The sequence below is a fragment of the Oreochromis aureus genome, linkage group 7 (genome assembly GCF_013358895.1).
Source record: "Oreochromis aureus strain Israel breed Guangdong linkage group 7, ZZ_aureus, whole genome shotgun sequence".
Lineage (NCBI taxonomy): Eukaryota > Metazoa > Chordata > Actinopteri > Cichliformes > Cichlidae > Oreochromis > Oreochromis aureus.
In genome coordinates this window covers 11740389-11768013 of record NC_052948.1, presented here as the reverse complement: position 1 = coordinate 11768013, position 27625 = coordinate 11740389, and the positions used below count along the sequence as shown (strand labels likewise).

At 39.6% G+C, this 27625-nt stretch overlaps 1 protein-coding gene across 3 annotated transcripts; it reads left to right on the top strand.

Annotated features, from left to right (window-relative positions):
• Positions 1-21: 21 nt before the first annotated feature.
• chd2 (chromodomain helicase DNA binding protein 2) lies at positions 22-27625 on the top strand. 3 transcript variants are annotated; one of them, XM_031731232.2, is made up of 42 exons: positions 22-219; positions 1646-1712; positions 1853-1913; positions 4002-4060; positions 5250-7109; positions 10716-10950; positions 11661-11747; positions 12978-13039; positions 13474-13596; positions 13955-14128; positions 14752-14891; positions 14983-15208; positions 15300-15400; positions 15648-15689; positions 15779-15957; positions 17302-17426; positions 17515-17731; positions 17816-17905; positions 18026-18216; positions 18320-18508; positions 18627-18789; positions 18939-19091; positions 19771-19842; positions 20196-20345; positions 20443-20591; positions 20677-20773; positions 20861-20953; positions 21092-21265; positions 21901-22070; positions 22187-22228; positions 22346-22485; positions 22605-22743; positions 22849-22999; positions 23276-23398; positions 23500-23622; positions 23761-23901; positions 24023-24139; positions 24250-24428; positions 24543-24642; positions 24722-24911; positions 25002-25248; positions 25795-27625. In XM_031731232.2, exons 5-42 carry the CDS (start codon positions 7048-7050, stop codon positions 26078-26080), a joined length of 5442 nt encoding a protein of 1813 aa, XP_031587092.1. In that variant the 5' UTR covers positions 22-219; positions 1646-1712; positions 1853-1913; positions 4002-4060; positions 5250-7047; the 3' UTR covers positions 26081-27625. The 3 variants fall into 3 exon arrangements, with proteins under 3 accessions (XP_031587092.1, XP_039470745.1, XP_031587093.1); XM_039614811.1 differs by lacking the exon at positions 10716-10950 and having other exon boundaries at positions 25795-26080; XM_031731233.2 differs by lacking the exon at positions 11661-11747 and having other exon boundaries at positions 25795-26080.

Genomic DNA, 27625 nt, shown 5'->3' with positions numbered 1-27625 from the left:
CTTACGTTGAGAGCAAAAGTGGGCAGAGCCGTTGAAGGATATCAGCTCAGGCAGAGGCAGAGAGGAGGACACACGCAGCAGAGGAGCAAGGCGTCGATGACAGAGAGAAGGAAGGGCTCCGCGATGCGGCTCAAAGACCCACCAAAACGGCGAAAATCGCGCAAAAATGCGGCACTGGCCGAGGCAGATGACGGGGGATAGACACGGCCCGGGAAATTGGTAAGAACTTACGAGTACTCATACATTAATAGCTAAAAAATACGAGCCAGGCGTGTAAAGCAATATGGTGGAAAGAACGACAGATAGGCGCAGTGTTGGTAAAAATGGCTATGGTGTGCTGTTAGCGAGGAAAAAAGAAAACGGTCTGCAGAGTGTAAATTGCATGTATTTGTTTTTTAGTTTGTGGATTTTGTATGTTTGTAAGGGCAGTTTTGAGTTAGCTTAGTTTAGATTTTTGAAAGTGTATTTGTTCTCGACCTGTTTGGAGTTATTTCAACCTACGCATTTAAAATTTGCTTTGTCCTTGAAAGGGCAAATGCCCTTGTCTGAATTTGTTCGACAAAACCAGCAAAAATAAGCAAAAAGTTTCGTTTTAAAAATGTTGTATCGGGAGCTGATTGACATTAACGCAACAACCTTAAGTACATTTTTGTTTATTTTCACAGTATTCGGTTTTTGAGGTTTTTCATCGAGTTTTAGATGAAAAAAATATGTAAAAGTCGATGATTTCTTACATTTTATTAACACAGACCGCGCAGATGTAGTTTGTAGCAGGATGTAATAAAGTATTATATACTCATTGCTTATTAATTAAAAATACTTTACATAAATTGTGATAAGTTGCTAAAATGTCCAAAATATGACTGTTAACTAAAATTCTTTCATTTTAGACACCATACATAAACAGTACATAACTTGATTGTGAAAATATAGGTTCTGTACCTTATAAAAGCCAAGATATACTTAGAAATACAGAATAGGGTGTTGGCTTTTAACCCTTTGAGGTACTGAAGAGAGAAGTCATTTAAATATTCACATAAATTTTCTTCTTTAAGTCACTTTACATCTGTAAATCATGTAAAGAAAAAGTTATGCTACAAAGCTTCACCAAAAGTATGTGAATTTAAGGAAATTCTAAATTCTGTAATAAAATTAAATAAAGACATAAAATCATGTTAATATCTCAGTCTCATGGATGAGGTTGTTGATTTCTGGACATATAAAGGGAAATGCAACACATAATAAAAGCAGATGGTATTTAGTCTTTTATGGCATAATACATCTAACTTTGACTATATCGTTAAATCCAACGGATTAGTATCACCCTACACATAACAAAATGTCCTCTTTAAGATATTCTCTAATGGATGTTACTGTTTAAGACAAATTTAGTCGTGTTTCGAGTCAACAAAGCACGCAAAGATAAATGATTTTTACTAAGTAACGACTAAATATGTAAATACTTATTTAGGATTTTTGTAATATGGTAATATGTTAATGAGGTCTTGGGTAATCCTAAAATATTGCTTTAAAAAAGGTATTAAAACAGATGGCTTGCTTATGACTGGCTTGTATGCCTATGTAAGTTCTGATTTTCTTAATTGCGACTGCTAGAATAATCAAAATAATGTTTTGTTTTTTGCAGGGATTAGGTGTGATGTTTCCCAAATGACGTCAAAGAAGAGCGGAGATTGCTTCGCCTTATCTAAATGGTATGTTTTATATTTGTACCAACCAGTGCGTAGTCTTACCGTTTATTGGTCTTTACTGTTGCATACCTGCAGCCAGTAGGGCGTGCTGTTGTCACATTTCCTTTCTGAAAAAAGTTTTTTTGCTTTTTGTTATTTCAAAGGGTTGACATTTAGCCAACGTGAACTGAAGAATTTGAGTGATCCGTGCTGCAAGTGGACACTGTAAGTATCATTTTAAGGCAGATTGAGTGTCTTTAGAAGAATTCTTATAAGCAGTTTGAGCTTTGAACTCTTAAAAAAAATGTGCCGAATTATTTAAACAAGAAAATCACAATAACAATTTTTAAAAAAATAACCTTACTAATTTGATTTTAAAAAACAACGCTGTAAAGTCCACATTTATGTTTTTTGCTTGTACATCAGAATCATTATTAGGAAGTACCGCTACGTCCACGCTTCTGAACAAACACAGTTCTGCCCCCTAGTGTATGATGTAACACATATAAATTCCAAATGTATAGAAGTGAGCTCACTTACTATGGATGGCAACATTACGCGGTTAGTTTGAAATAATTTTCCCTCGACTTAGAATAAAGTGTACTGCAGACACGTAAGATCACTTTGCACATTTTTATAGCTTACAGCACATTAATATTTAAATTGCTTAATATTAAACTGCTATTGTATCGTTTTAAGAGAACATCTCTATTTGTAACACGTTGAAGATAATTTTACAATTGACTAGCTAACCTGTGAATAATCTTAAGATTTGTTCTTTTCATAACTCTTGTATCAGATTTTAAAAGATGACACTAATTGTAGTACATGGGCAAGAAATGCGTTTCATGTGTGATCGTAAATTATTCTTACGACAAGGTTTTCGTAACCGATGTGTAAACGACAGGCTTTGAAAACTTTAGCACATCATCATTAACGTTTCAGATTTTAATGATTTACCACTTAAGAACTTTTGTTGCATCTCATTTGCAGGTGTACTAAAACTTGAAGTGTTAAAAACCACAATGCAACTCCTCTGGGGCAGAATTGTTAATCATTTATACCTAAAGTGTCACTGAACCTTTTTTTTCGTCCTCTGAACATTTGTGTCTGGAAGCAGTTGACAAATTTTGCAAATGCTCCACATTCAATTACATCTTACATTTTAAAATGTTTGATAAGATTTGGGAAGCAAAATTCAACTAGAAAGTCACTAACTATAACTTAAAAATTGTTATAGTCCCTGGATTGTGGGAATGAACGAATATGGGTTTTCTTTTAAAAGTCAAATGTAACCTACATGCTTCTTTTGGGTCTTGTAGAAGTACTTGGAGCCAAGAATGTGACCATTTTGAAAATTTCTTGCACAGATGGTTAAAAAGTATAAGTAACTAAGAATTTTCTCAAAATGGAAAAAACAGATTATTTTCCATACATGTTGCCAAACCAAATAAAGTGGCAACCGCAATTTGCTCTCCGCACAGAAATTCAAGTCTTTCGGTGTCCTTTTCAGGTGTCATTTAAAAAAAAAAAAAAAAAAAGTATTCATTTATTAATCTTGTCTTCTAATCGTAAGAAGTAACTGTAAAAATCCTAAAATAAATCCACAGGTTAGATAGCCCCACACACAGAACATAAAGGAAACACTCTCTAGTGAGCAATACAAAGTGTTTCATTTGATAGAATAAATTTGAAAAGAAAGAACTGCAATAGTTTTAACTTGCGAAGCGACTTGAGTTACACAGCACATAAATGTATCATACACCAAAACCTGAGTGTCTCGACAGTGACTTATAAATTGCCAAGTATTTTTTTATCTGCATTAGACAAGTCTGTAAAATGATTAAGAAGATCCTGTCAACTCTAATTGTCATTCAGTCCAGTACATCTACCATATAATATGTACTTGTGTGTGTGTATATATATATATATATTTATATATATTTATATATGTATAAGATATTTTAAAGCACAAAATACTGATTTTACATTAACATCAAAGGTTGAAGTCAGTATGAGTTTAAATATGACCATTTCTCCTTAACCTTTATGTTAAATAACATTATCTTTCAAGTCATTATTGCTGTAAAGGTTGGTTTTGTTTTCTCAGAAATGCGTTCCTCACATTCAAATCATTCTCAACTGGAAACAAGTAAAGGGAGTGTTTGGCAGCCATCTTTGACAGTTAGCATTAGCATTTATAGAATTAAAAGGTCCAAGCACTTAAAGCTCATTAAAGCCTGTAAAACTGGAAATCTTTCTGTGTGAATATTTTAAATGGGTGTCATTCATTGTTCCTCATTTTTTCTATAGTGGAGACAGAAGACACTGTGGAGAAGATTTCAATTTGTGAAGAAAAAGAAGACAGCTCTGTAAGTTTCTTTCTTTTTTTTTTTCTTTTTTTTGGACCTGGTTGCGTTTGTCATGTGCTTTTTGATTGGCAAATTTAAGTTTCAACAGAATATTTACATTTAGATCCAGTTCAACTAGGTTTTCTTTAAGTAGAGTTTGTCCATGTTTTATGACTGACATTCACTTTTAGTTCTAAGAGGCTAGCTAAAAACAGCTGTGAAAGTGAATTAACAAAGGGGAAGTTTGGGATGATAAATTTCATTGTAGGATACACACAACAATTTCATGTGGCTACAAGCAATTTTGGGGGATGTTGCCTGTATTGCCTCCTATAGGCATTTTGTAAAAAAGCCATATTTACCTATATACTTCATTTTGCCAAATCTTATAGATTTTCATAGTGCTGAAAACCTGATAAAACAAGACCAATACCAAGCCACAGTTACTTGTTGCTGAATAGTGGACAACTGAAAATGACCATAGTTTGAACTGTTGCTTTAACAGTTATTGGATGCTAATGTGTTGTTCATCTGTTGCTCATGTAATTGGTTAGTCTGGTAATTGATGAAGTGGATCATATTTTTCATATAGTATTATTTGCTTACAGACCTGTGTTGTGCTGTTTTACTCCTAATTTGTGTGAACATCAAAGCTGTTGCGTGAATAGATTGCATACGTAACGGATTGATGTGACTTTAGGTGCAACTCTAGACTCATTTTACTCCTGGTGGTCAGTTGAGGAAATGCTTTTCGCAAATTGCTGGAAGACCTATTCAGCCCATATTTCATTGTGCTAATTACTTAAAAACCCCACACAATTTTTTTTTTAAAGCACTACAAAAAAGTACTACAGTCATTAAAGCTTGGGACCAACACAACATTGTCTTGGGTTTCATTGTAAACATATCAAGAGTTACAAAGTTCAGTTGCGAACCCTATCGAATTTAAATTCGCATTCAGTACATCGCTATGCCATTTTATTACAGTTCACTTACTATTTGTATCCTTTTTAATCAATTCCGTATTCATAGGAACACTTAACTCTCAAAAAACCAAATACACCTGCACAGTGATCGCTAGCGCAGCTGAAAGCTAGCTACGTATGTTGCTTGACTGGCATAATTGTAATCTAGTTTAGGATACCTGGTTTTAACTGCTGGACATTGCACTGTGGGCTTACAATTCTTCCTTCTTTTTTATCCTATCAAGACCCCATTCAACTGGATATTGCTGAAGTGGAGACTACGTTGTTTAACGTGAAGATGGCAAGTTATTTGGCGGTTAGCCAAATTTTGACAAGATGAAACCTTTTTCTGACTGGACTTTGACATTTGGATTTTTATTTTTTTTTACCTACAACATGGACTCTGGAACACCTTTGCTGGCTATGTAGTGGACTCGTTGAAAAATTAACATTTGATTTTGGAAAATCAGCCTTTTGTACATTTGATATTCAAATGTTGTTTTAAATAAAGTATGTGACCTCGTATATTTTTTCCTGGCTTTGTTTCATTAGCAGAGAAATAACAAGGGCACATTTGCCGAAAAAATTTGACAACGCTGAAGTACCTAAAGTCGGAAGTTCGTTTTTGTATTTGTTAATACATACAAAATATCACGTTGCTTTTCATTGGCTTCGTGTCAATAATTATCAAGGTATGGCCATAGAAATTGAGCTTCAGACTCGTGTTGGAATTTATCAAGTTGATTTATAAGATAAAAGAGAAAGGAGTGATTAAAATTCCCCTTTTTCCATTTAATTAGCCCCACTGGTGAAGCTTAACTAATCCTAAAACACCTGAAAATACACTTCACTTGAAGGCTTTCTGGTCAGAGCCCAAATGGTTTCCAAAGGCTCTCTAAAATGGCTACTGGTCGTCCTTCTTCCTGCCTGCGCAGGAAGTGATGTAATTGGTGCAAAATATATACTTTTACAGCCTCTCAGTATTCTTACCTTTTATCAAAGGGCAAGAAAGGTTTCACTTTGAGGCTTGTGTCCTGGGGCAGAAAATGTATGTAAGTTCATATAAACGAATTTTAAAAACATAATAAAAGGGGAGGGACTTAAACATCACCTGAGTGTGGGGTAAATGGAAATAACGTCAATCAAAGGCAAAGCTTTCAGAGCAGGGAAGGAGCTCTAGATGGCGGCTGAGCCTTGGGAAGGGTGCCATGGGCTTTCGTTAGACCGTTTCTTTTGCCTGTTTTTCGACCGAGACTGCTCGATTTTTGATGAAATTTTGAGGGCTACGATCGTGCGCTCGTGTTTTTAACGAAAATCTACGCGATTTGTGCCGTTTTAGGGCTGTTTTATCGAGCCGTAGGAGCCGTCTGCTCCGGCGAAGTGCTCGTCGTTGTTTTCCATACTGGTCTCTGGCAGCCATGGCGCGCCTCCATTTTTAGTGTGCTGCTGCCTCTCCTCTGTCGCTCTCTCAGTAGATGAAAACTGCAAGGGGCCTACGAGCTTTATAGAAACAAGGCTGTTTTGTAATTTATTAAGTAATTATATTTACATCTTTATTTTTATTCGAGTCGGAGGCATATTTAAAGTGTTACAGGGCGAACGAGATTCTAATAGTTCATTTATGGACTAGTACCTTTCTCCACGTTGAATTGACATGTTTACACTGTGTCAAGCTTAATTTACTGTTTTTCTTCATGTTTAAGTATTATTTTTCTACTGCTTCGTCTGATGACGCAGTTAGAATTAACGGCATGCGGCTCGATCTGTGAACTATATTGAAAGACATTCAAAGGCATTTAACTTATTGTGAGAGCACCTGTCGTTTTTGTGGGATCTATTTAACCCAGCGATGTAAATAATGGTCCTTAATTTCTTCGATTTAATGCTTTTTCCCCTGCTCGTGTCGCACCGCCGAGGTTTTAGCTGCCACCTGAGCAAAAGCAATCTTGTGGGACTTGTATGATAGTTCATGCTTCCTCTTAACTTTTTGGCAGTAAATACCAGGACAAAAGCAACATCCATTCAGATTTTCAGGATACAACAATGATGAAGAGTAAAAGTAAAAAACAAGAGGATGAAGGATCGACTCAAAGCAATGCATCAAGGTATGAGCCTTATACTTTTTACCTTTTTTTTCGTTTCTGCTTTGATTGTTTACGTTGTCAAGCATGGTTGATCACCTGTGTTAGATATGCGACGTGGTTTTGAAGACGTGCACTAGTGTCTTGAATGACCTTGCTATTGTTTAATAGCCACACCCTGATTTTTTTTTTCCCCCTTACCATATCTTACACTCAATACTGAGGTTTCAGGCCTGTGTTATGGATCTTTGCCCACAAGATGCATGTGTTAGACCACTGGGAAAGCCTTTCCTCCTGTATTATTCTGCAAAAGATTTGTCACAGATGTCTTAATGTCCGTTCGCTATAATGTTATATGACCTTGTCTTAGGAGTTAGTACTGCATTGCACCATTTTTTTTTTTTAAACTAACGTTGTTGATTTTGGGGTTTGATTTATTTCTGAAACAGTGCACTGGTTTGACATGGACACTAATATATACAGTGTTACAACTGTTTTATATGTAACATACTTTACCAGATAGTTTCTGGACCTTACAAGTGCTCACAGTTCTCACTTTATGCCAGTCTCTACTTTTTTTTATTTTTTTTATTTTAATCTGTATTTAAAGTTTTGGCCAAATATTTTAAAGTTTTAGCAAATCTACTTTTTAATACTGGATTATTTCTGTTTATTAAAAAGCCATTAAAGCTCAATGGTTGTAAACAATTTTTGTGTTGTTTTTTTTGTTTTGTTTTGTTTTCTTTACAGCTGCTAAAAGTTAAAAAAAAAAAAAAAAAGAGGTTGTCAGTGTTCACGTTCTTACATTATGTAACAGAATTTCAACATGTTTGTAAGGTGTTATTTTTACTTTCCTGTAAGAACATTTTCAGTTGGAACCTTTTCTCTCTTATCCTCATGTCCACATACATTTAAATGATTATGGTGCTCATTTTATTTTGGGTATATGGATGTAAATGTAATTTTTGAACATGTATATTTTGAATGTTTGAAGCTAAACAGTGGTAATTTTTACTTAAATCTGGCTTTATTTGTATTTCCTGCTAGGCTGATTGTAAAGGCCTCTGGCCCGGAGTCTGAATACTTTAACACAGTGGCATTTTCTTGCACTATTGTCCACTTTTATTATTGTGTTTTGTTGATGTCTGCAAGGCCCTGTGGTCCTCAGGTACACCAAATCTTCATATCAAAATCAGTGGAAACATCTGTTGATCAATAAAGATGTCATCAAATAATCTTGCATGGTGCGAGGACAATGCTGGGGTGACTAGCTGCTCTTTTTCTTTCTCGAAAAGAGGAGGACCTGTTTGTTCTCATTGCATAAATGCTGTTTTCTAACAGTATTAGAATAGCTGCCATGTTGTCAGAGCAAATACTGCGACCTGACCTCAATAGACTGTTTTTAGAAAAAGACACACAGCAGTTTGCAAGCACCCTCACAGCATTACACTGGCTGTACACTGCAGTTAGGTTACATCACACTTGTAGTCTTTATGTGTGTGATCCTGTGGCAGCCATTTTAGTATTTTCCTCTAGTGTGACTGAAACGTGTCCTCTGCAGTGTTGACAGCCTGACTTTGTTACACAGAGAGGTGAGCACTATGAGCATTCAGAGCAACCAAAATAACAACATGAGGGAAATCTATTCGGTTTGTGTAATTAAATGACACGAAAGTAGCATTTACATACTCTCCTGAGTCACAAAATGGCCCTTGCTTTGTGTACCCAGCTTGCTCACTTACCAGTATTAAAACTCAGCTCAGAACTACACAGAGGAGGAACAGGAAGACCTCAGATGCTAGGGAGACTGCATGCGGGGCTGTGATAGGCTAGGTGGCCACCTAGCAACACGCCAGCCAATAATAATTCGAGAATGTCTCTATGACCCGCCCACTCCTGACCTCACTTAAAGCGGAAGGAGCCATCTACTTCCGAGTTTGGTCTTTGAAGGACCGCAAAATAGAAACACAGTTTATTTTATGTTTATGCTGTAACAACGTACTTTTAACCATTGTAATTTATTTTTGTCTTTAGCATAATTCCCCTCGTTTATAAAACGGCAGAAGATGGTTATTATAAGCACTTTCTCCATTTTCAAAATAAAAGTAATGGTGCTCATTAGATGAAATGACACCAAATGTTTTTAATGAAAACATTTATGGGACACGATGCCCTTTTCATGGTTTAAAGTGTGATCCGTTGTAAAAGGCAGTGATTGCTTGAGATTTATGCCCAGCCATGCTGGGCTCTGGTGACACCTTGTGTCCAAAAAGATAACTGCACACAGAAAGGCAACAGTCTCCCCATACCAAATAAGATATTTATCTGCTGATAACCCACTGATAATCCACTGAAACTTCCAGCCAAAACCTATATGTTTACGCACAAGGCCAGTTCACTTGAATCAAAGTTGAAAGTGTCAGAAAAAATATTAATCTGATGAGATGGTTAAAATTCTTATTGCTTTATGCATTATAGTTTTATCTCCTTTTGGCTTATGAAATGTCTTTTTTTTTAATTTCATTGAATCCTTATACTTCTTCAGGCCTCTATAAAACTTTCATATGAAGTACAGCATAGAAGAACTTTATTAAACTGCTCACAGCCCAAGCTGCCCTTAAAACATTTTAAACTGAAGAAATGTGTACTTGTGGCCAGAGCTTATTAGTTATAGTTTTGGATTTTTTGTAAATGATTTAAATTACTTTCCAGAGTAATTTTGCTTGTTTCAGTTTAGTTTTGATTTGTTTCAGTGTTAGTTACTCTTTCATTGTTTGAAGGACCCATGCCAGAGGAAAAAATGAGTAAGCGCATTACAATAAAAACTGACAACTTTCTGGAAGCAGTTGACTTTAAGTCTTGTAGAATTCCAAAGTATCAAAGGCTCATCAGCAATATCATGATAACATATTCTTACCAGATTAACTAGTACTAGTATTTTTGTTGGTTTCCCAACTATAATGACCTTCCTTGTGGCCCTTCATGTGGTTTTAAGGGATTGAGTTAAAAGATTAGGAGTGAGTGATCAATAAACACTGAACAGTGACCAATCTTGCAGATGGGTGCGGTGCTTCTGTAAATTCTTTGGTTGTTTTTAATCTTTTCTATGGATGAAATTCACCTATTTAGTGCATTTTCTGATTATATATTTCTTGTGGTAATTCATAGCCTTGCGTTATGCCACAAGCATTTAGAGGATAGCAGAGTGGAAAAGACTGATGCTGCTAAATGTGTTTGACCCAGTTTTAATGTATGAAACCAGGTCTGTTCACTGCAGGCCTGTTTAAAATGCCTGTAAGAGGATTTGTGAGCCTTGGAGAGAAAGAGGTTATTATAAGACGGTTAGCTGAGTAAGGAACATGGAGCATGATGTAATGAGGCTTCTGCTTCCTCTCGGCCAAGTCACGAATTACTGATGCCATCCAGCTTTTGCAGTTTCGCTGTGCCCTTCATGTGGGGGTGTGCTCTGAAATTTAAGATTTTCTTTTTTATTTATATATATATATATATTTATTCTTTTTATTGCTGCCACCGACAACTCCTGTTACTGCCATGATGCTGCACATAGCTCTTTGAGCAATAGCCCATCATTGACCGCAAAGTCAAATGAACATATTCTTTTTCCTGTAGCATTTCGGCTTCAGAGGAATCCAACCACTCTGCGTCGGAGTCGGGAAGTCAGTCAGAGAGCGAACATGGCAGTGAAAGGAGGAGATCGCACAACTCCGAGTCAAACAGCTCCTCAGAGTCAGAGAGTCACTCAGAGTCAGAGAGCGAATCTGCAGAGTCCAAGTCACAGCAAACCGCAGCAGAGGTCAAAGACAAGCCAGTTAGAAAGAAGGAGCGCCTGGCTGATGTGAAGAAGGTAAAGGTCATCGGAGACTTTCTGTGTTGAACCAGATTGTACTTCCTGCCCTCTCACTGTGGTGATGGAAATGACTTAATTCGTGAGCGTGGTAATCTGATCATGAAGGTGTGACGTGCAGGAAACCTGGACTTTAGCTCTCTGCAGTAAAAGCTTTTCTTTATCCAGACTGTCCTTCTATCTGTGTCAGGCTCTTGCTGTGTCCTAGGTCAACGTGATTATGCAATGTGCTCACATTACTCTCCCATAGAGGTGATACAGACACTCAGCCGCAAAGATTATTTGAATTTTAGGTGGAGCTGGATAAAGGCTGTTCTTTAATGATATAAATCCTTGATAAAGGCCATAAAAGGTTACAGTAACAATTAAGAGTCAACAGAACAATTGATGTTCTGAAAAATCACAGTTAATGTTTAACTCGTGAGTGAAGATTTGCTGCTTTTCTTTTCTCAGCTAATCGTAAACTGAATATATTTATACAGTCGTCGTTCGTCTGACAGAGCTATGCATTTTGACGTGTCACGGTGGCTTGCTGAGAAATGTGGATGGTTTGCAGTAATGACGAAATGAGCGGAGGCAAAAATCGACACACTCATCGTTACTTTCAGCCCTGTAGTGCAAGCTTAGAAAAGACGACATGTTACATTTACAAAAAGAAAAACAGAAAACCCGTGGCTTCTTTTATAGCATCTGATTGTTTTCTTTCAAAGATGTGGGAAGAACATCCAGATGTGTACGGTGTCCGGCGGTCCAATCGGAGCAGGCAGGAGCCAGCTCGATTAAACATTGGAGCTGGGGTAAGCAGTTGTGAATGAGCAGTACTGGTTTGCAGTTATCTGCATTGACATCAGCTGCTATAAACAAGCCATGCACGCCATCTAGTGGATGTTTTGTAGTGTTGGTCTGTTTGACACTTATTCCCTCCGCCAAGCGTGTTTGCCTGTAGCTTTAAAGATTGCAGTGAATTCTGATAACATTTTATACAGTTGTAAAGTGGCGTCATGTTAGCGATCCATACAGATTTGCCTTACATCCGCCAAGATCTTTAAGGTCAACTTAACCCTTTATCACCCAAGTTGCATGCAGGCCTAATGAACTTATATTGTCATTTTGGCTCATCTTTCAGGCAGCATTTGAATTACCTCTCTAGCCCAGAATTATTGAAAACTTCTGGTAATGTGAAGAACGCTTGATAAAATCCATGGTCGAGCGGGGTTTTTTGTGGGTATTGTCATCGCCCAGCTGGGCAGGCGGACACCCAAGTTTGTGAAACCGACAACTCGAGAACAAGACGATGTTGGATTTTAAAATTCAACATACAACAGGTCGATCTGCTAAAAATTTTGGACGAGTTTGAATTTTAGTGACCTTGAACTTGAGGAGAGAAATAAAGATTTCTGAAAATCTTGTGAATTTCATAACTCAAGAACGAAGAAGAATTCATACCACACACCTATCAGCTAGTAGGCTGATGGGTAGCACTAGCACAGCAGTTTGTGAATGCCTTGTGTTAGCGCGACACACCGAATATCCCTGTAAAACTCGTCTTTCCGTCTTTCTGAAACTGTCCGTTCCCAATTTTGTCTCGTTCCAATCAAAATGATTGATTATATCATGAAGGCATAGAATATGTTTTATGGGGATTGTAAATGTCATTTTGCTGTGGACCTTTGACCTCTTCTTCAAGGTCAAATAAGGTGAAACATGCATAAGATGTCTTATCTTTAAAACTATGCTTAAAATTCTGCTGCCTTTGTTTGTATTGGCAACATTTATGAAGCGATTCTGGTAAATGAGGATTCTAAATATCACATTTCAAATTTTCATCCCAATATCATGTAACATTTGACCTCTGATTTCACTTCTACATTTCACATCTGCTTTTCTTTCAAGTTGACCCCAGAATGCTTTATTTCTTTAAAGAAAGTATTGTTAAGAGAGGGAGAGAATAAGCTGCCTTGGTGGAGGTTTGCGCTGTCGAAGTGCTTCTTGTTATTGAAATGTTTTTCTGCTGGCTGTTCTTGCAGGGCAGCAGTGAGTCTGAGAGCGAAAGCCCCAAAAGGAAAACCTCCCGGGCTAAGAAAAAGGAGTAAGTATAGAGACTGTCAATACCTTATTGAGGACTATAATCTCACCATTATTTCATTTATTTATAATTTGTCAGTACAGCACAATATTGTTTTCAATATTTTTGAATTTTCATGACACGTGCACTGAACTCAACCCATGTTTTTAGAGTTCATGTCAGTTTGTGTCATTCTGCTGCCAGCCTGTGTTCATATTGTGAACCTTATCATTTAAAGCTTATTTTAAAATGGGTATCTGTTTGTCTCAGAATGGGCTCAGTTAGTTTTAGCCAGCCAGGTGCTGTTCTACATTAAAATCCAATTAGTGGCTTAACCCTGGTTTTAAAAAATTGGGCTGTGATGAACACCCTACGGCCATTATTTTTTCAATTAAAATCGGTAAAATGGCAAAGTCATGGGCCTTGAGGGTGAACTTGTGGCATTTCTTTGTTGTAAGAAATATCTGGAAAGATGATGACTCAAATGATGAAGAGGAGGAGGAGGAGGAGGAGGCTTCCGACAGTACAGACAGTGAGCAGGAAGAGAAAAAAGTTAGATCCAGACGACTTCCTGCTAGAAGGTAAGAGTGAAGTGAAGCCTGGCCATCAGACAGCTACCCACTGGTCATCTCTAAATCATTTCATACTGTGTGAGCGAGCTGATTGGTTTGACTTTTCTTTGGTTTGAGTAAAAATGTTTTAACACTCCAGCCTGATAGAACTGTGACATGTCCGAACATCTCATTTGTTTTTGCTAAAATTGGCTACAGCTGTGGTCTGTGTGAAATGCTATTGGCTGCTTCAGGCTTTTAGATTCACGTATGAAACAACCAGAAACCAAAAAAAAGTGTGAAACAAATGAGCCTGGAATTTTGGTTTAGCGTGTCTAAGTTGCTTTTGTCTTTCTCTTGTCTTTGTGTTTAACTCTGTATTTTACAGGCCTCAGGGTAAATCATCAGCAGCCAAAAAGCAGCTCTCTCAGAAGACGAGGAAGTCCCGGAAACAGGAGTCATCGGCAGAAGAGGACGACGATGATGATGACGACGATGATGACGATGAGGAAGACACTCCAAAGAGGCAGACGCGACGAAGGGGTGCCACAAAAGTCAAAAGGTGAATTGCTGAGGATATTTGCTTACCAGTAATATTGAGTTTTCGCTATGACCGGTGTTATTAACCCTTTATGAGTGTCCGCACTCCCATTTGGGTATCTGTTTTTCAATGGCAGTAAAATTTCAGCCAAATGAGATCAAGCAGTATTTTTTTTTTTTTTTTTTTTTTGCATATAGAGCCAGATGAGTTACACTTACATATCAGGAATTCAACATATCCCAGAGCACCTTTTACTTTCACTAATGGGTTTGTAGATATCAACAAAAAGTGCACACAATCAAATAGAATTATAATCCATACCCAGGTGCTTTATTTATTGATATGATCAGCTGTTCTTAGCACTTCCAAGGATGGAATATGTGTCGTCACTCTTGCTGTATGAGCTATGAAGGAAGTGACATCATTTTCCTGGGAATCCCCCCATCCCCCCCCCCCCCGCTTCCTCTAAGTCCGATCACAGCTATATATGCATTTTATTTTCATTGACCTATAGCAAGTTTAAATGCTCCAAAAATGGTACTGCAGCATGCCTGGCGTTAAAACTCTGGCGGGTTCAAGTGCAGTAACATTTTTACCTCACATGCACCACCTAATCTTCATCACGTCTTTCTCTTGTGCTCTAGTTATAAAGAGGACCAACATGACTTTGAAACGGACTCCGATGACCTCATTGAAATGACGGGGGATGCATGTGAGGAACAGCAGGACGACGACAGCGAAACCATCGAGAAAGTTATGGACGCCAGGACTGGCAAAAAAGGAGGTGATAATTTTTCACTCGTCTCATTATTTTTAAACCTATATTCACTCAAATGCTTTCTGTGGAGTCTAAAGGTCAGCGTTGTCTCTTGTAGCCACCGGGGCTTGCACTACCGTGTATGCCGTGGAGGAAAATGGGGACCCGTGCGAAGGCTTTGACCCCGAGAAGGATGAAGGGGAGACTCATTACCTGATTAAATGGAAGGGCTGGTCCTACATCCACAACACGTGGGAGAGCATGGACTCTCTGACACAGCAGAAGGTCAAGGGGATGAAGAAACTGGAGAACTTTAAGAAGAAAAATGATGAACTAAACTCATGGTGAAAATCCTGGCCCTCGCATTTAGACAGAATTTCTTTTCAAGTGTGCACCACCCCTGAAATTCACCATCAATTTTGTCCGTGTTTGTAGGTTGAGGAAGGCGTCCCCTGAGGACATTGAGTTTCATAACTGCCAACAAGAGCTCACCTCTGACTTGAACAAGCAGTTTCAGATTGTGGAGCGTATCATCGGTAAGAAATCATTATGTTCTCCCTTTTGCAGAAAATAAAGTTTCGACGTAAGTTGTGGGCAGACTATATTTTAGGGGCGACTGTGGCTCAGGAGGTAGTTAGAGGTTTAATCCCTGGCTGCTCCGGTCTTGGTGTGTGACTGTTAGATAGATGGTGCTTGTATGAAAGTGTTTGTGCATGGGTGGATGTATGAATATAAGAATAAGAACCAGTTCATTTACCATAAAAATATTTTTGTTATTAACAGCAACAAAAACAGGAAAGACACCAGGATCCTCTGACTTCCCCTGTAAGTTGATAATTTTTTTTTCTACCATCTCTGTTAAAACCGTTCTTGGTGCAATCATCTTTCTAATATTTTTCTCATTCAATGAACAGCTCATAGTCATAAGACTCCATCCTCCAATGAACCAGAGTTCCTGTGCAAGTGGATGGGTCTGCCCTATTCCGAGTGCAGCTGGGAAGATGGAGCTTTGGTTAGAAAGAAGTTTCAGCACTGCATAGACAGCTTCATGAACCGAAACTCCAGCAAAACAGTTCCCTCTAAAGACTGCAAGGTAAGACTGCAGGGAGTCCAATCAAAGCACAGTTAAATCAGACCCCACGCATTAGGGCGAAACAGTTCAAGGAAAGCGTAGGATACTCCCACTCATGTGACAAGCACTTTGTCGTTTAACACATGGCTTTGTAGCAAGCCACTGTCAATGTGGAATTGCAAGCCACATTTGTGACTAAAAACAGACCTGCAATGCAAAGGTACGAATAAAAAGTCTGATGACATTAAGCACACGCAACACTAACACAACACGTAACACAACAGCAGCAGTGATGATAACGCTGTCACAGTTTAACGCGGGGCTGTTAAACTGTGACAGCCGGAGAGCACAGAGGCGGAGCCGTTACCGAAACGTTGAGCCCAGGTAGAGTAAAAAAAAAAAACATGTATCAAGCGTCCAAAACGGCTGTTTCTGTAAACGCCATTAAAACCTTGTGGGAAGCAGTTAGCAGGAATCCTTCATCAAGCACCTGATCAACAAACTCTGATGTGAAGAAAAGCGAACTTTGTAGTTGTTCTATCCACCGCCGTTTGTTTTACGCAAAGAAAATCTTCACTAAGCCTCCAGAAGTGCATGTTTTTTAAAACATGCAGATGATCTGTCAACTTAGTCTGACACGTTTAAATCATACAACTTGCTGTATAAGTTAACGGCAGCTGTCCTATTTTACATGGAGGCGATGCCTCCAGCAAACAGGGGTGAGTCTAAAGGGGGGCATGGGGTGTACTAGATCAGATTAAATTGAACATTTTTCAGACTGAAAGTGAAATAATATAAAATATTGTATTAATTAAACTGCGTTAATATTTGAAAATATTAAAATAAAAGCTTTTTTCGTAAGCCGAGAGAAATGTACTTGGGTTACTTTTTTATGCCTTATGATTTCATATACATCTGATTTTATTGACTTTGACCTTTTGATTGTACTTGAGATTATTTATATATTTTTGCATTTAAAAAATTTAGAAAAAATTAATGTTTTCTTTAAAAATGAAATTTAATATGGCATCTTAATACAATTTAAAAAGAGTTAAGTTTTATTTTATTTTTTTTTTTACAGATGTTTGCATAAAAACACTGCAATTTCTGAAATGGAAAAGTATTTCCTATCCAATTAATCGATGGAATAATCGATAGATTACTTGATTGCTAAAATAATCAATAGCTGCAGCCCAATTATGCATATCTAACAGAAGAACGTGGATCATACTGAGTGCTATGAGTAACTGCTTGTAAAAGCCCAGTAATTACAGGTCTGTTTCTTTGTTTGTTTTGTCTTTTTTTTATTTTACGTGAGCATGTTTTGCTCCTCATGAGTGAAGGAGTGTGTTTCTATCATTTCAGGTATTAAAGCAAAGGCCAAGATTTGTTGCTCTGAAGAAGCAGCCGTCATATATTGGCGACTCCAACCTTGAACTGAGAGATTATCAGCTGGATGGGTTGAACTGGCTGGCTCACTCCTGGTGCAGGTAAATAAATATAACAAAGGCCGCCCCCTTCCCCTCCAAATATGATTTTACAAAGCCTCCATAACTATCTTTTTGTCCCCCTCCGTAGGTGCAATAGTGTTATCCTCGCTGATGAGATGGGGCTGGGAAAAACCATCCAGACAATCTCCTTCCTGTCTTACCTGTTTCACCAGCATCAGCTCTATGGTCCCTTTTTACTGGTGGTGCCTCTGTCCACGCTCACTTCCTGGCAGCGGGAGTTCGACACCTGGGCCCCCGACATGAATGTGGTGGTCTACCTTGGCGACGTCATGAGCAGGAAAATAGTAGGTTGAATTCGAATGCGTCTGTCTACCTGCTGGCTCTACAAATAGTTGCGTACTTTAAACTGGTGCTTCTGTGTTGTGCAGATCCGTGATTATGAGTGGGTGAACCATCAAACCAAAAGAATCCGTTTCAGTGCACTACTAACCACTTATGAGATTCTACTTAAAGACAAGGTAGGCTGCTTCTTTTTAAAAAAAAAAAAATAAATATATGAACGTTTATACTTTTATTGTATTGTGCTTGTGTGCATGAGGTTAGTCAGTCACTGATGGCAACTTAAAATTTAACTTTAGGGGGTGCTCGGAAACATCAACTGGGCATTCCTGGGCGTTGATGAAGCTCACAGGCTGAAGAATGATGACTCCCTACTCTACAAAACATTAATGGAGTTCAGGTCTAATCACAGGCTCCTCATTACCGGCACGCCGCTACAGAACTCGCTCAAAGAGCTCTGGTCACTCTTACACTTCCTCATGCCTGACAAGTACGTCCCGATTCACACTTTTAGCATTTTACTGAACAAAAGCGGGGAAAATGGCATCCTGTGTGACTCGAGTGGCATTTGCTGTATCTGCTGTGCGTCGTAGGTTTGACTCCTGGGAGGATTTTGAGGATGAGCATGGGAAGGGAAGGGAAAACGGCTATCAGAGTCTTCACAAAGTCCTTGAGCCTTTCCTGCTCCGGCGTGTCAAAAAAGATGTGGAAAAATCACTCCCAGCCAAGGTGGAGCAAATCCTCCGTGTAGAAATGTCCGCACAGCAGAAGCAATTTTACAAGTATGATTCTATTTCTTCCTTCTGTAACATTTATAGCTTCTGTCTTTCTTATAAATGGCATTCGCAGCGGCTGCATTTCTCTTTTCCATTAACTTGATTTGTTCCTGAATATTTCCAGGTGGATTTTAACGAGGAATTACAAAGCTCTTGCCAAAGGCACCCGAGGCAGCTCCACCGGCTTCCTGAACATCGTAATGGAGCTTAAAAAGTGCTGCAACCATAGTTTCCTCATTAAACAGCCCGAGGATGGAGACGCTGAAACGCAACAGGAACACCTGCAGGTAATGTCTCAGTTTGAACCCGATTTAGCTCCGAGCGTCACCCCAGGATAGCTCTGCTCTGCAAAAGAGACTAGCTGCAGCTTAACACAGAAAGAAAACACGGCTCTTCCTGCTCACTGATATTTTGCATCGACTTTTGTGCCTTCTAGGCTCTGGTGAGGGGCAGTGGGAAGCTGGTACTGTTGGACAAGCTGCTGACCAGGCTCAGAGAAAGAGGCAACAGGGTCCTAATCTTCTCCCAGATGGTCAGGATGTTGGACATTCTGGCTGAATACCTGTCTAAGAAACGATATCCGTTTCAGGTAAGATTTGAAAAAAATAGGAGGCTAATGTTAGATTTCACTAAGGATTAATTGGTGTGGTTATTCAGGCTGTGGTGTTCAGTTTTGTGATTTCTCCAGGGTTAGGAGGGCGGTGATGCACCTCCTGTGAGATGCAATTTCTTGCTTGATAAGTTGTTAGAGATCAGGAGGACCTGATGGAATATAAACACAGTGAAATGAATTTAGCATTTTCTGAAGAATTGTTGGTCATAACCTTCACCATACATTTGGTGCTGTCGCCTTGCCTCCTGTTCATGATAACTACGCCACCATCATGGGAACATCAGTGAATAGAGGCAGGCCTCAGGCTTTGACTGTTGCTTTTATTGGTGTTTACAGCGAAAGCGCCTTTGGGGATGGCTGCACTGGGCAGATTAGACTCGGCATCAGATGTCAGTGTTGTTGCACGCATACTTCTCCCGGCCTTAGAGTTCATGTGTTTATTTATATCAACAAGTTATTTTCTACCGAAGACCAGCCGGACTCCTGCAAGTCACTCGACTCGGGTTGTTTTTGCTTACGGTCTTAGTCTTAGGCTGTTGTGATCAGTCTAAACATATAGAGTCAGTGCAATGCGTGGCATGTAAGGACGAGTAATGCAGAGGTTAGCGGGAAAATCTTCAAAGGGTAAATCTCTCTTTGCTTGTCTCCTCTTCAGCGGCTGGACGGCTCCATAAAGGGAGAAATCCGAAAGCAAGCACTTGACCACTTTAACGCAGAAGGCTCAGAGGTATGTAAATAAAAGAGTTTCAGTTTTTATTCTAATATTTTAACAACATAGAATACACTTAGAGCAATTTCTTTATTATTGGCTCGATTGCTCTTCGATGACCAAATGTTTGGGGCACAAGCCATGTGGGCTCTAATGCCCTTAATAGCAGAGTCCTCAAGTGCACCCTGGCCAGCTGGACCGTTGCCTGCATGTCCTCACGTTTCCTGGGCTGCTCTTTATTGCACACACAGAATATGGCAAATTTGGTGAAGGATATAGTTTATGAATTATGCAGTAAGGCCCAAATAGCGCCATTAGTTAGTTTCCAGTTGCTCACATAATTGTTTCTGTTGTTTTTCTTTGTTTTCTAGGACTTCTGCTTCCTTTTATCCACCAGAGCTGGAGGTTTAGGTATTAACTTGGCCTCGGCAGACACCGTCGTCATCTTTGACTCTGACTGGAACCCTCAGAACGACCTGCAGGCGCAGGCGAGGGCTCACAGGATTGGTCAAAAGAAACAGGTAATCTTAACGCTCAGGTTCACACCTGTAATTGTAGGTGTGCTTTGTAACTAGTGAGATTGTTGTATAAAAATGTATCTGCGCTCTTCCCTCATAGGTGAATATATACCGACTTGTTACGAAGGGAACAGTGGAGGAGGACATCATCGAGAGGGCGAAGAAGAAGATGGTTTTGGACCATCTTGTCATTCAGAGAATGGACACCACTGGTCGAACTGTTCTGGACAGCAACTCAGGAAACACAAAGTAAGACTTTGAGAATTTAGTAGTGAGGGTTTTAGGGGATATGGACGTTCTTTGTGTGATTAACACTTTTAATTCGTTTTAACAGTTCAAACCCATTCAATAAAGAAGAACTGACCGCTATTCTCAAGTTTGGTGCAGAAGATCTTTTCAAAGAGGCTGAAGGCGAGGAGTCTGAACCACAGGTACCAAAATGGGTGAATAAGCTTGTGTGTGCTAAAAATTGTTTTCACGTATTTTGGAGTTAAAACAGACGTTCTTTGTTTCTGTAGGAAATGGACATTGATGAGATTTTGAGGTTGGCCGAAACCAGAGAAAGTGATCAAGGCTCAAGTGCTACAGATGAACTTCTGTCGCAGTTTAAGGTATCTGCAAGCTGTTACGGCATCCTCAAAGACCAACCCAATTTATTTAATTTTTTTATAAAATACTGATCAAAATTGTCTCTCTTTTTTTTCCCTCCCCCTCTCTTTTCTTTCTCTCTCATCGATGTGTCAATGCAGGTGGCCAATTTCTCCAGTATGGAAGAGAGCACTCCAGAGTTTGAGGAGAAGCCCATTCCAGAATGGGATGACATAATTCCCGAGGAGCAACGTCGCAAAATTGAAGAGGAGGAGAAGCAGCGGGAGATGGAGGACATCTTCATGCTGCCTCGAAGCAGAAGCTCTAATAAGCGGGTAGGAAAGGTTATTTGTGAAAGCAGCACTGGTCTCTGTTTCATGTTGCACACATACACAAGAAAGAGATGAATGACAGCATCTACCTAACAAGCTTAAGCCTTGAAAGCTTGCAAGACTATGCAATTGTTAACTCCCACAAGACAATTTAATCTCCCTTACTGCATGGCCAAATGGAAGAGCCCTCTCATTATTCATCCAGCCTCCACGAGGGCCTCTGAATAGTGAGCATACAAAGCTCATCAGTTTGGTTTTATTAAAAGTTCAGCTGAAGTTTATTGGAGCAAGATGCTCCTCGTCTGGGTGTTGATGTGAGGTGGAGGTTAAGCTCCCAGCTTTCAGGCTTTGCACAGTGCTTTTCCCACTGAGTACCTCCCAGCTGATCCAGTGTAGCATCGATTGAAAAGAAAAGCTGGAATTGATGTAAATGTTCATTTGAGTGATTGGCTTTATGTCGACATTTTCTTTGCATTATTTTGTCCATTTCCATTATTTTTCCTGCATCACCCTTAATTGTATGAACCCATAGCCTCGTGACTGAGTATATATTATGGATTATGTCACTATTACACATAAGAGTTACAGAAAACTGAAAAAAAGGCAGCTGCTCAATATGTGGCTCTTTTGGCTTTCAGGCTCAGGCCAATGACAGTGACAGTGATGTGGGCTCCAAGCTGAAGCACCGTTCATCAGGCTCTGAAAGTGAGACTGATGATAGCGATGATGACAAGAAGCCAAAGAAGCGAGGAAGGCCGAGAGCTCGCAAAAACAACGTGGAGGGTTTCACTGATGCGGAGATTCGCAGGTAAAACTTCTCCCGTGTGTTGTTTCTCTTATATTGTTGTTAAAGTGACGTTCGGTTTTGTTTGAAAGCATCTTTTCATCAGTGCAATAAAAACGTATTCATAATCTCATCAACAGGTTCATCAAGGCATACAAGAAGTTTGGATGTCCACTTGAAAGGTAAGCCTATTGTCAGAGACGTTAGGGTAGCAGTAAGCTGATTTTTTTTTAAATGTATTTATTTATTTTTAAATGCTGCTTATTTATTTATTTATTTATTTATTTTTGTGTGTCCAGGTTGGAAGCCATTGCCCGAGACTCTGAACTGGTGGACAAATCCATCGCAGACCTGAAGAGGCTCGGTGAACTGATTCATTCTAGCTGCGTGACTGCAGTGCAGGAGCACGAGGAGCACCTTAAAGAGAACCCAGTCGAAGGTATGTCGCTTTTAGTCATTTAACTAATAAAGAAAACGGTTTTTTGAGTGGCAAAAAATGAGGCAGCATCATTATTATTGTTATTATTTTTATTTTTATTTTTATTATTATTATTCCAGCTAAAGGTCCTGGGAAGCGACGAGGAATTAATATCAAGATCTCAGGAGTGCAAGTCAATGCAAAGTCCATCATCCAGCACGAGGAAGAGTTCGAGCCGCTGCACAAAGTGGTGCCCTCCAACCCGGCTGAGAGAAATAAGTAAGATATCACTGTAGAAATAAGAAGGAACACAGTGTCTTGTATCATGTTGAAGATTTGATGTTCTGTTGTGGATTAAAACTGGCAACACTTTGCTTCATCCAGGTTTAAACTGACGTGCAGGGTGAAAGTGGCTCACTTTGATGTAGACTGGGATCTGCAGGATGACATTCAGCTCTTGCTCGGCATCTACGAGCACGGCTTTGGCAACTGGGATCTGATCAAGACCGATTCTGACCTTAAACTCGCCGATAAGGCAAGCATTGCATGCTTACTTTTACTGCTAAGCTGAAAACTAGAGCTTCAGTGTAGAAGACAGCAAAAATGACAAAAACACACGATGTTAAAGAAATTGTTTTATTATAAGCATTTAAAGAAAAATGGCTTCATGGAGCTATTGTAAAAGCTTTCGAAAATGCTGTTTTAAGTTCTTTCCAGTTTTATTTCTGTCTTCATATTCACTGCACTCCTTATGGATATACAAAATTTACAGATTAATTAAAGAGTCTAACAATAAAATCTGTCTGTACAGATTCTTCCAGATGATCCAAGCAAGAAGCCTCAGGCCAAGCAGCTGCAGGCGAGGGCAGAGTATCTTCTCAAGCTGCTTAAAAAAGAACAAGACAGCACAGATCAGGCTAAAACTGGGGAGGAGGTATGCTACTATTACTCACTGAGTGTCTCATTAACTTGGATTTGCATGTACACAAAGGGACTTTCGGTACCTCGGCCTCACTCGTTGTCTTTTCTTTCAAGGTCAAAGTGAAGAAGAGGAAGCCCCGGGTGAAGAAGGAAAACAAGATTCTTAAAGACGAGCAGGGAAACGACATCTCCTCCCCCCGCCTGTCAGACAACCCGTCAGAAGAGGGCGAGGTCAAGGTCGGTCAGACTGAATCATACTACTTTATGGATGTTAGAGGCTGCATATAGATGCAACCCTACCTACAGTACATGTAATGGTAGTAAAAGTAAATAAATAATGACTAATGACCTGCTGTTATATATGTTTTTAATCAGGAGGATGGAACAGAAAAGTCCACTGTGAAGAAGAGACAGAAGAAAAAGGACAACAAAGAGAACAAAGAAAAACAGGGAACTCCCAAAAAGGAAAAAGATGGGGACAAAGATAAGAAGGGTGCCAAGCCCAGAAAAGAAAAGGTATTTCAGAGATGCTGATAACCTGAATTTAAGTGCCTTCCTCACATTTACACAGGTTAAATTGGACAGGATTTGTGCTATAACGTGCAGCTGAAGGATATTTTGATGTCTGCTCTTTCAGGCTAAAGGAGCCAAAGGGAAGAAGACTCAAGGTCCAGTTCATATTACAGCTGGATCTGAACCAATTCCCATTGAAGAAAAGGAGGACGATGAACTTGACCAGGAGACTTTCAGTATTGTGAGTTTCTTCATTAGCTCTTGTGAACAAAACACATTTATGTATTTTTTTTTTTTGAATGCCCCAAAACAAAGCATTGCATTAATCATTGTGTGTGTGTTTGTTTGTAGTGTAAGGAACGCATGAGGCCTGTGAAAAAGGCCCTAAAGCAGCTGGACAAACCAGATGAGGGTCTAAGCGACCAGGAGCAGCTCCAGCACACACGCACATGCCTACTGAAGATTGGAGACCGCATCACAGAGTGCCTTAAAGCTTACAGCGATCCCGAACACGTCAAAATATGGCGAAGGTGAGAAATTAAAATGGGAATTTTCTGTGTGTAACTGAACGTGACGATTGTCTCTTGAATTCTGCCGATCGTTTATTTATTTATTTATGTTACTTTTTTGGGGGGGTCGGACAGAAACCTCTGGATTTTCGTGTCCAAGTTTACAGAGTTTGGTGCGAGGAAGCTACACAAGCTTTACAAAATGGCACAGAAGAAGCGATCGCACGAGGAAGAGGTGAGGAACTGTTTGGGATTAAACCTGACCTGTTATGCTGTGGCTAAGCAGCGCTGAAATTATCCCGTGACATTTGCAGAAGGAGCAGAAGAAGAAGGAGGACGTTTCAGGGAGAGTAAAGTCATTCAGGCCAGAGCCGTCTGGTTCCAGTCGAGACTCCACGGGGACTCAGCCGTCCTCCAGACCTGCATCGCACTCCACTCAGCCAGGACCCCACGGACACCACAGAGAACCGTACAATGCTAACAAGCGGCACTTTAGCAACGACGGTATGTGTGTGTTGATCATTATTAAAAGGAAAAAAAATCAGACATCGATCAGTTAATGTCAGTTAATGGGTTTTTTTCTTTTTTTTACAGATCGAGGGGACTGGCAGAGGGACCGTAAATACAGCTACCCAGGTAACAGCAACTCATCATGGCAGGGAGATCGGCATCATCCCTATGACCCTCATCGCTATAAGGACCACTACGGTGATCGACGGCCGCACGGAGACCCCTATCGCAGCTCGGGCGGTTACCGCAACAACTCCTCTCCTCGAAAAAGACCATACGAGCAGTACAGCAACGACCGGGACCACAGGGGTCACCGACCCTACTATGACAGGTGAGTTAACGCGAACATGGTGACCTTCAGAGGCGAGTAGATTAGCCGGAAACTATACTCAAGTAAAAAAAAATTCACTTTGTTGCGAGAAGTCAAACTATGTAGCTATTTCAGGTTTTGAATACAAAAATAAGGTGGCACCAAAAATTCCTCTATTCAGGAAAAACCCGAATAATTAACAGACAACAGGAGGAAATGTAAAAAGCGTCAGGCTCGATGGTAACACCAACATCTGTGAAGGGATGTCTATTTAGGCTCATTAGGAGATAATGGGGCAACATTTTAGAGAGAGTTCTCTGTTTTAATGCAGGTGTGTTCACTGTGCATAATAAGCTCTTTTCTCACCCAAGTTACAGAGATGTTAGCTCCATTATTATTACCGGAACAAATTTATTTTTAGTGATAAATAAATTAGATTAATACTATACTAAATCACAACACAGTTGCCTCAAGGTGCTTAATATTTTAAGGTAAAGACCCTACAATACTACACTGCAAGGAGAACCATTGTTTCTTTAGTTTAACGATCTTTCAACTATATTTCAGGCATCCAGACCCCAAAAGAAGACGTCCTGATGACTTCCGCCCTAACTACCACCAGGGAAGAGACGGTCCTCTTCAGGATTTCAGGAGGATGCCGGACCACAGACCTGCAGGTCCTTCAGGGCCAGATCATTACAACAGGCCGTTCCACCCTGAAAAACCTCCTCCACTTCTAGACCCTCGTTCCCCGCAGGCTCAGAAGTCGCCACAGGACTCCCGCTCTCCACTGGAGAGGCCCGGAGAGCTGAATGCCATGGCAGATCCGAACTGGAACAACAGGAAAACTTAAGTCTGCCCAGAGCAGGCTGAAAAAACTCATTTAAGTGTTTAGTCCAGGGTCAAAGCCACATGCTGCTGCTGATGGACAAGTCTGGACTGGCCAAAACATAAGCTCACAGTTGAAAAGGGAATCAACACGTACCCTCTTTACCAGCAAAACCAAACTATTTTTTGCTCTTCCCCACCCCTGAGAGTGACTGTGGCTTTGTGCCGTGAAGGAAGGAGTTTGTTTTCTGTCATAAAGATGGAAAAACAAAGAACCTAAAACATGCAACTTTATTTAAACGAACTCATCAGTTAATCACGGTAAGACTGAGTGGCGCGCTCATGGATGCTTAGTCCCATGGACTATTATTATATAAAGAAAATTTAGGATACACGAACTAAAGCCTGATCTCCATCCTAAAAGTGCCTGAAGGTGTTTTGGCCTTTTTGAATGGTAAGTGTATGGGAAAATTCCCAAAGGAACCATGACATGAACTTTTATTTTTGCGTTTAGCGTTAAGTGCAAATGATGTCATAAGAAGGTTTCCGTACGATAGAATGTGTACCGTGTTCTCACCTGCACCTTCAAAATGTTTTGTGTCGAACATGTAGCCGAACCGAACCATGGGAGTCTCACCATGGGGGTTAAAACGAGATCTGTTGACACTTAAATGACGAAACAAGCCAAGTTGTTTCTTCTACAAGCGCAGCAATGGTTTTTAACAAAGTCACACTTCTCACGTGTTTAAAAAGGAAAAAAAAAATCATTATTGTGTAGTAGTATAAATCATTGAAATCCTCCTGCTCTGTTGACTTTAACCACTTTACTGTTAGTAGGCCCGATGAATTGAAAGCTTTGGAAGCAGTATTTATTGCAACAACTTGTACGAAAGTTTATAACACTATGACTTCAATCGATCCCTGATTATCAGTATTACAATGGTTAAATCCTCAGTTATTTCTTGGGGGGGGGATTAAGCGATATAAGCTTCTTCTTTTTTTCTCCTCTCTGTACTTAATCGTTTGGCAATATTTTTGTTCTTGAGGTATAATCAGGAAGTTGCTGTTGAAATTTCCTTGTGTTTATTGTCTTTAGTCACTCTTCCTGTGCCAAATCTGACCCTGCTCCACCCCCATTTTTGGTTTTTTCCTCCCTTTTTCTTTGCTTCTCCGTTTGTGCCTTATTTATGTCTGTATTATCAAACTGTATATCAGCTCATGACAATACGGAGAGCTCACGCAGGCACATTTTTAATTCTTTGCAAACTGGTGAAGGGACCCACTCTGGTAATTTGTGTGCTTTTTCCAAAAGAGTTAATGATTTGAGAAATATTTAAACAAGAATATAAAGGAAAATCAAGCGTCTTCTGTCCAGGGGTACTTAACCGATTTGTTACAGTGAGCAGCCAGCCCATGTTTTCTTCCACATCAAGCAAGCTACAGTTCCTGTATCATATGTTCTTTAAGAAAGTCTAAATAATTTATATTTGTGACAAAAAAAACCACTCTTAGTGAGAAATGTGTTGTACATATGTTTGGACATATGTAATAAACTTTGTTACACAATGAC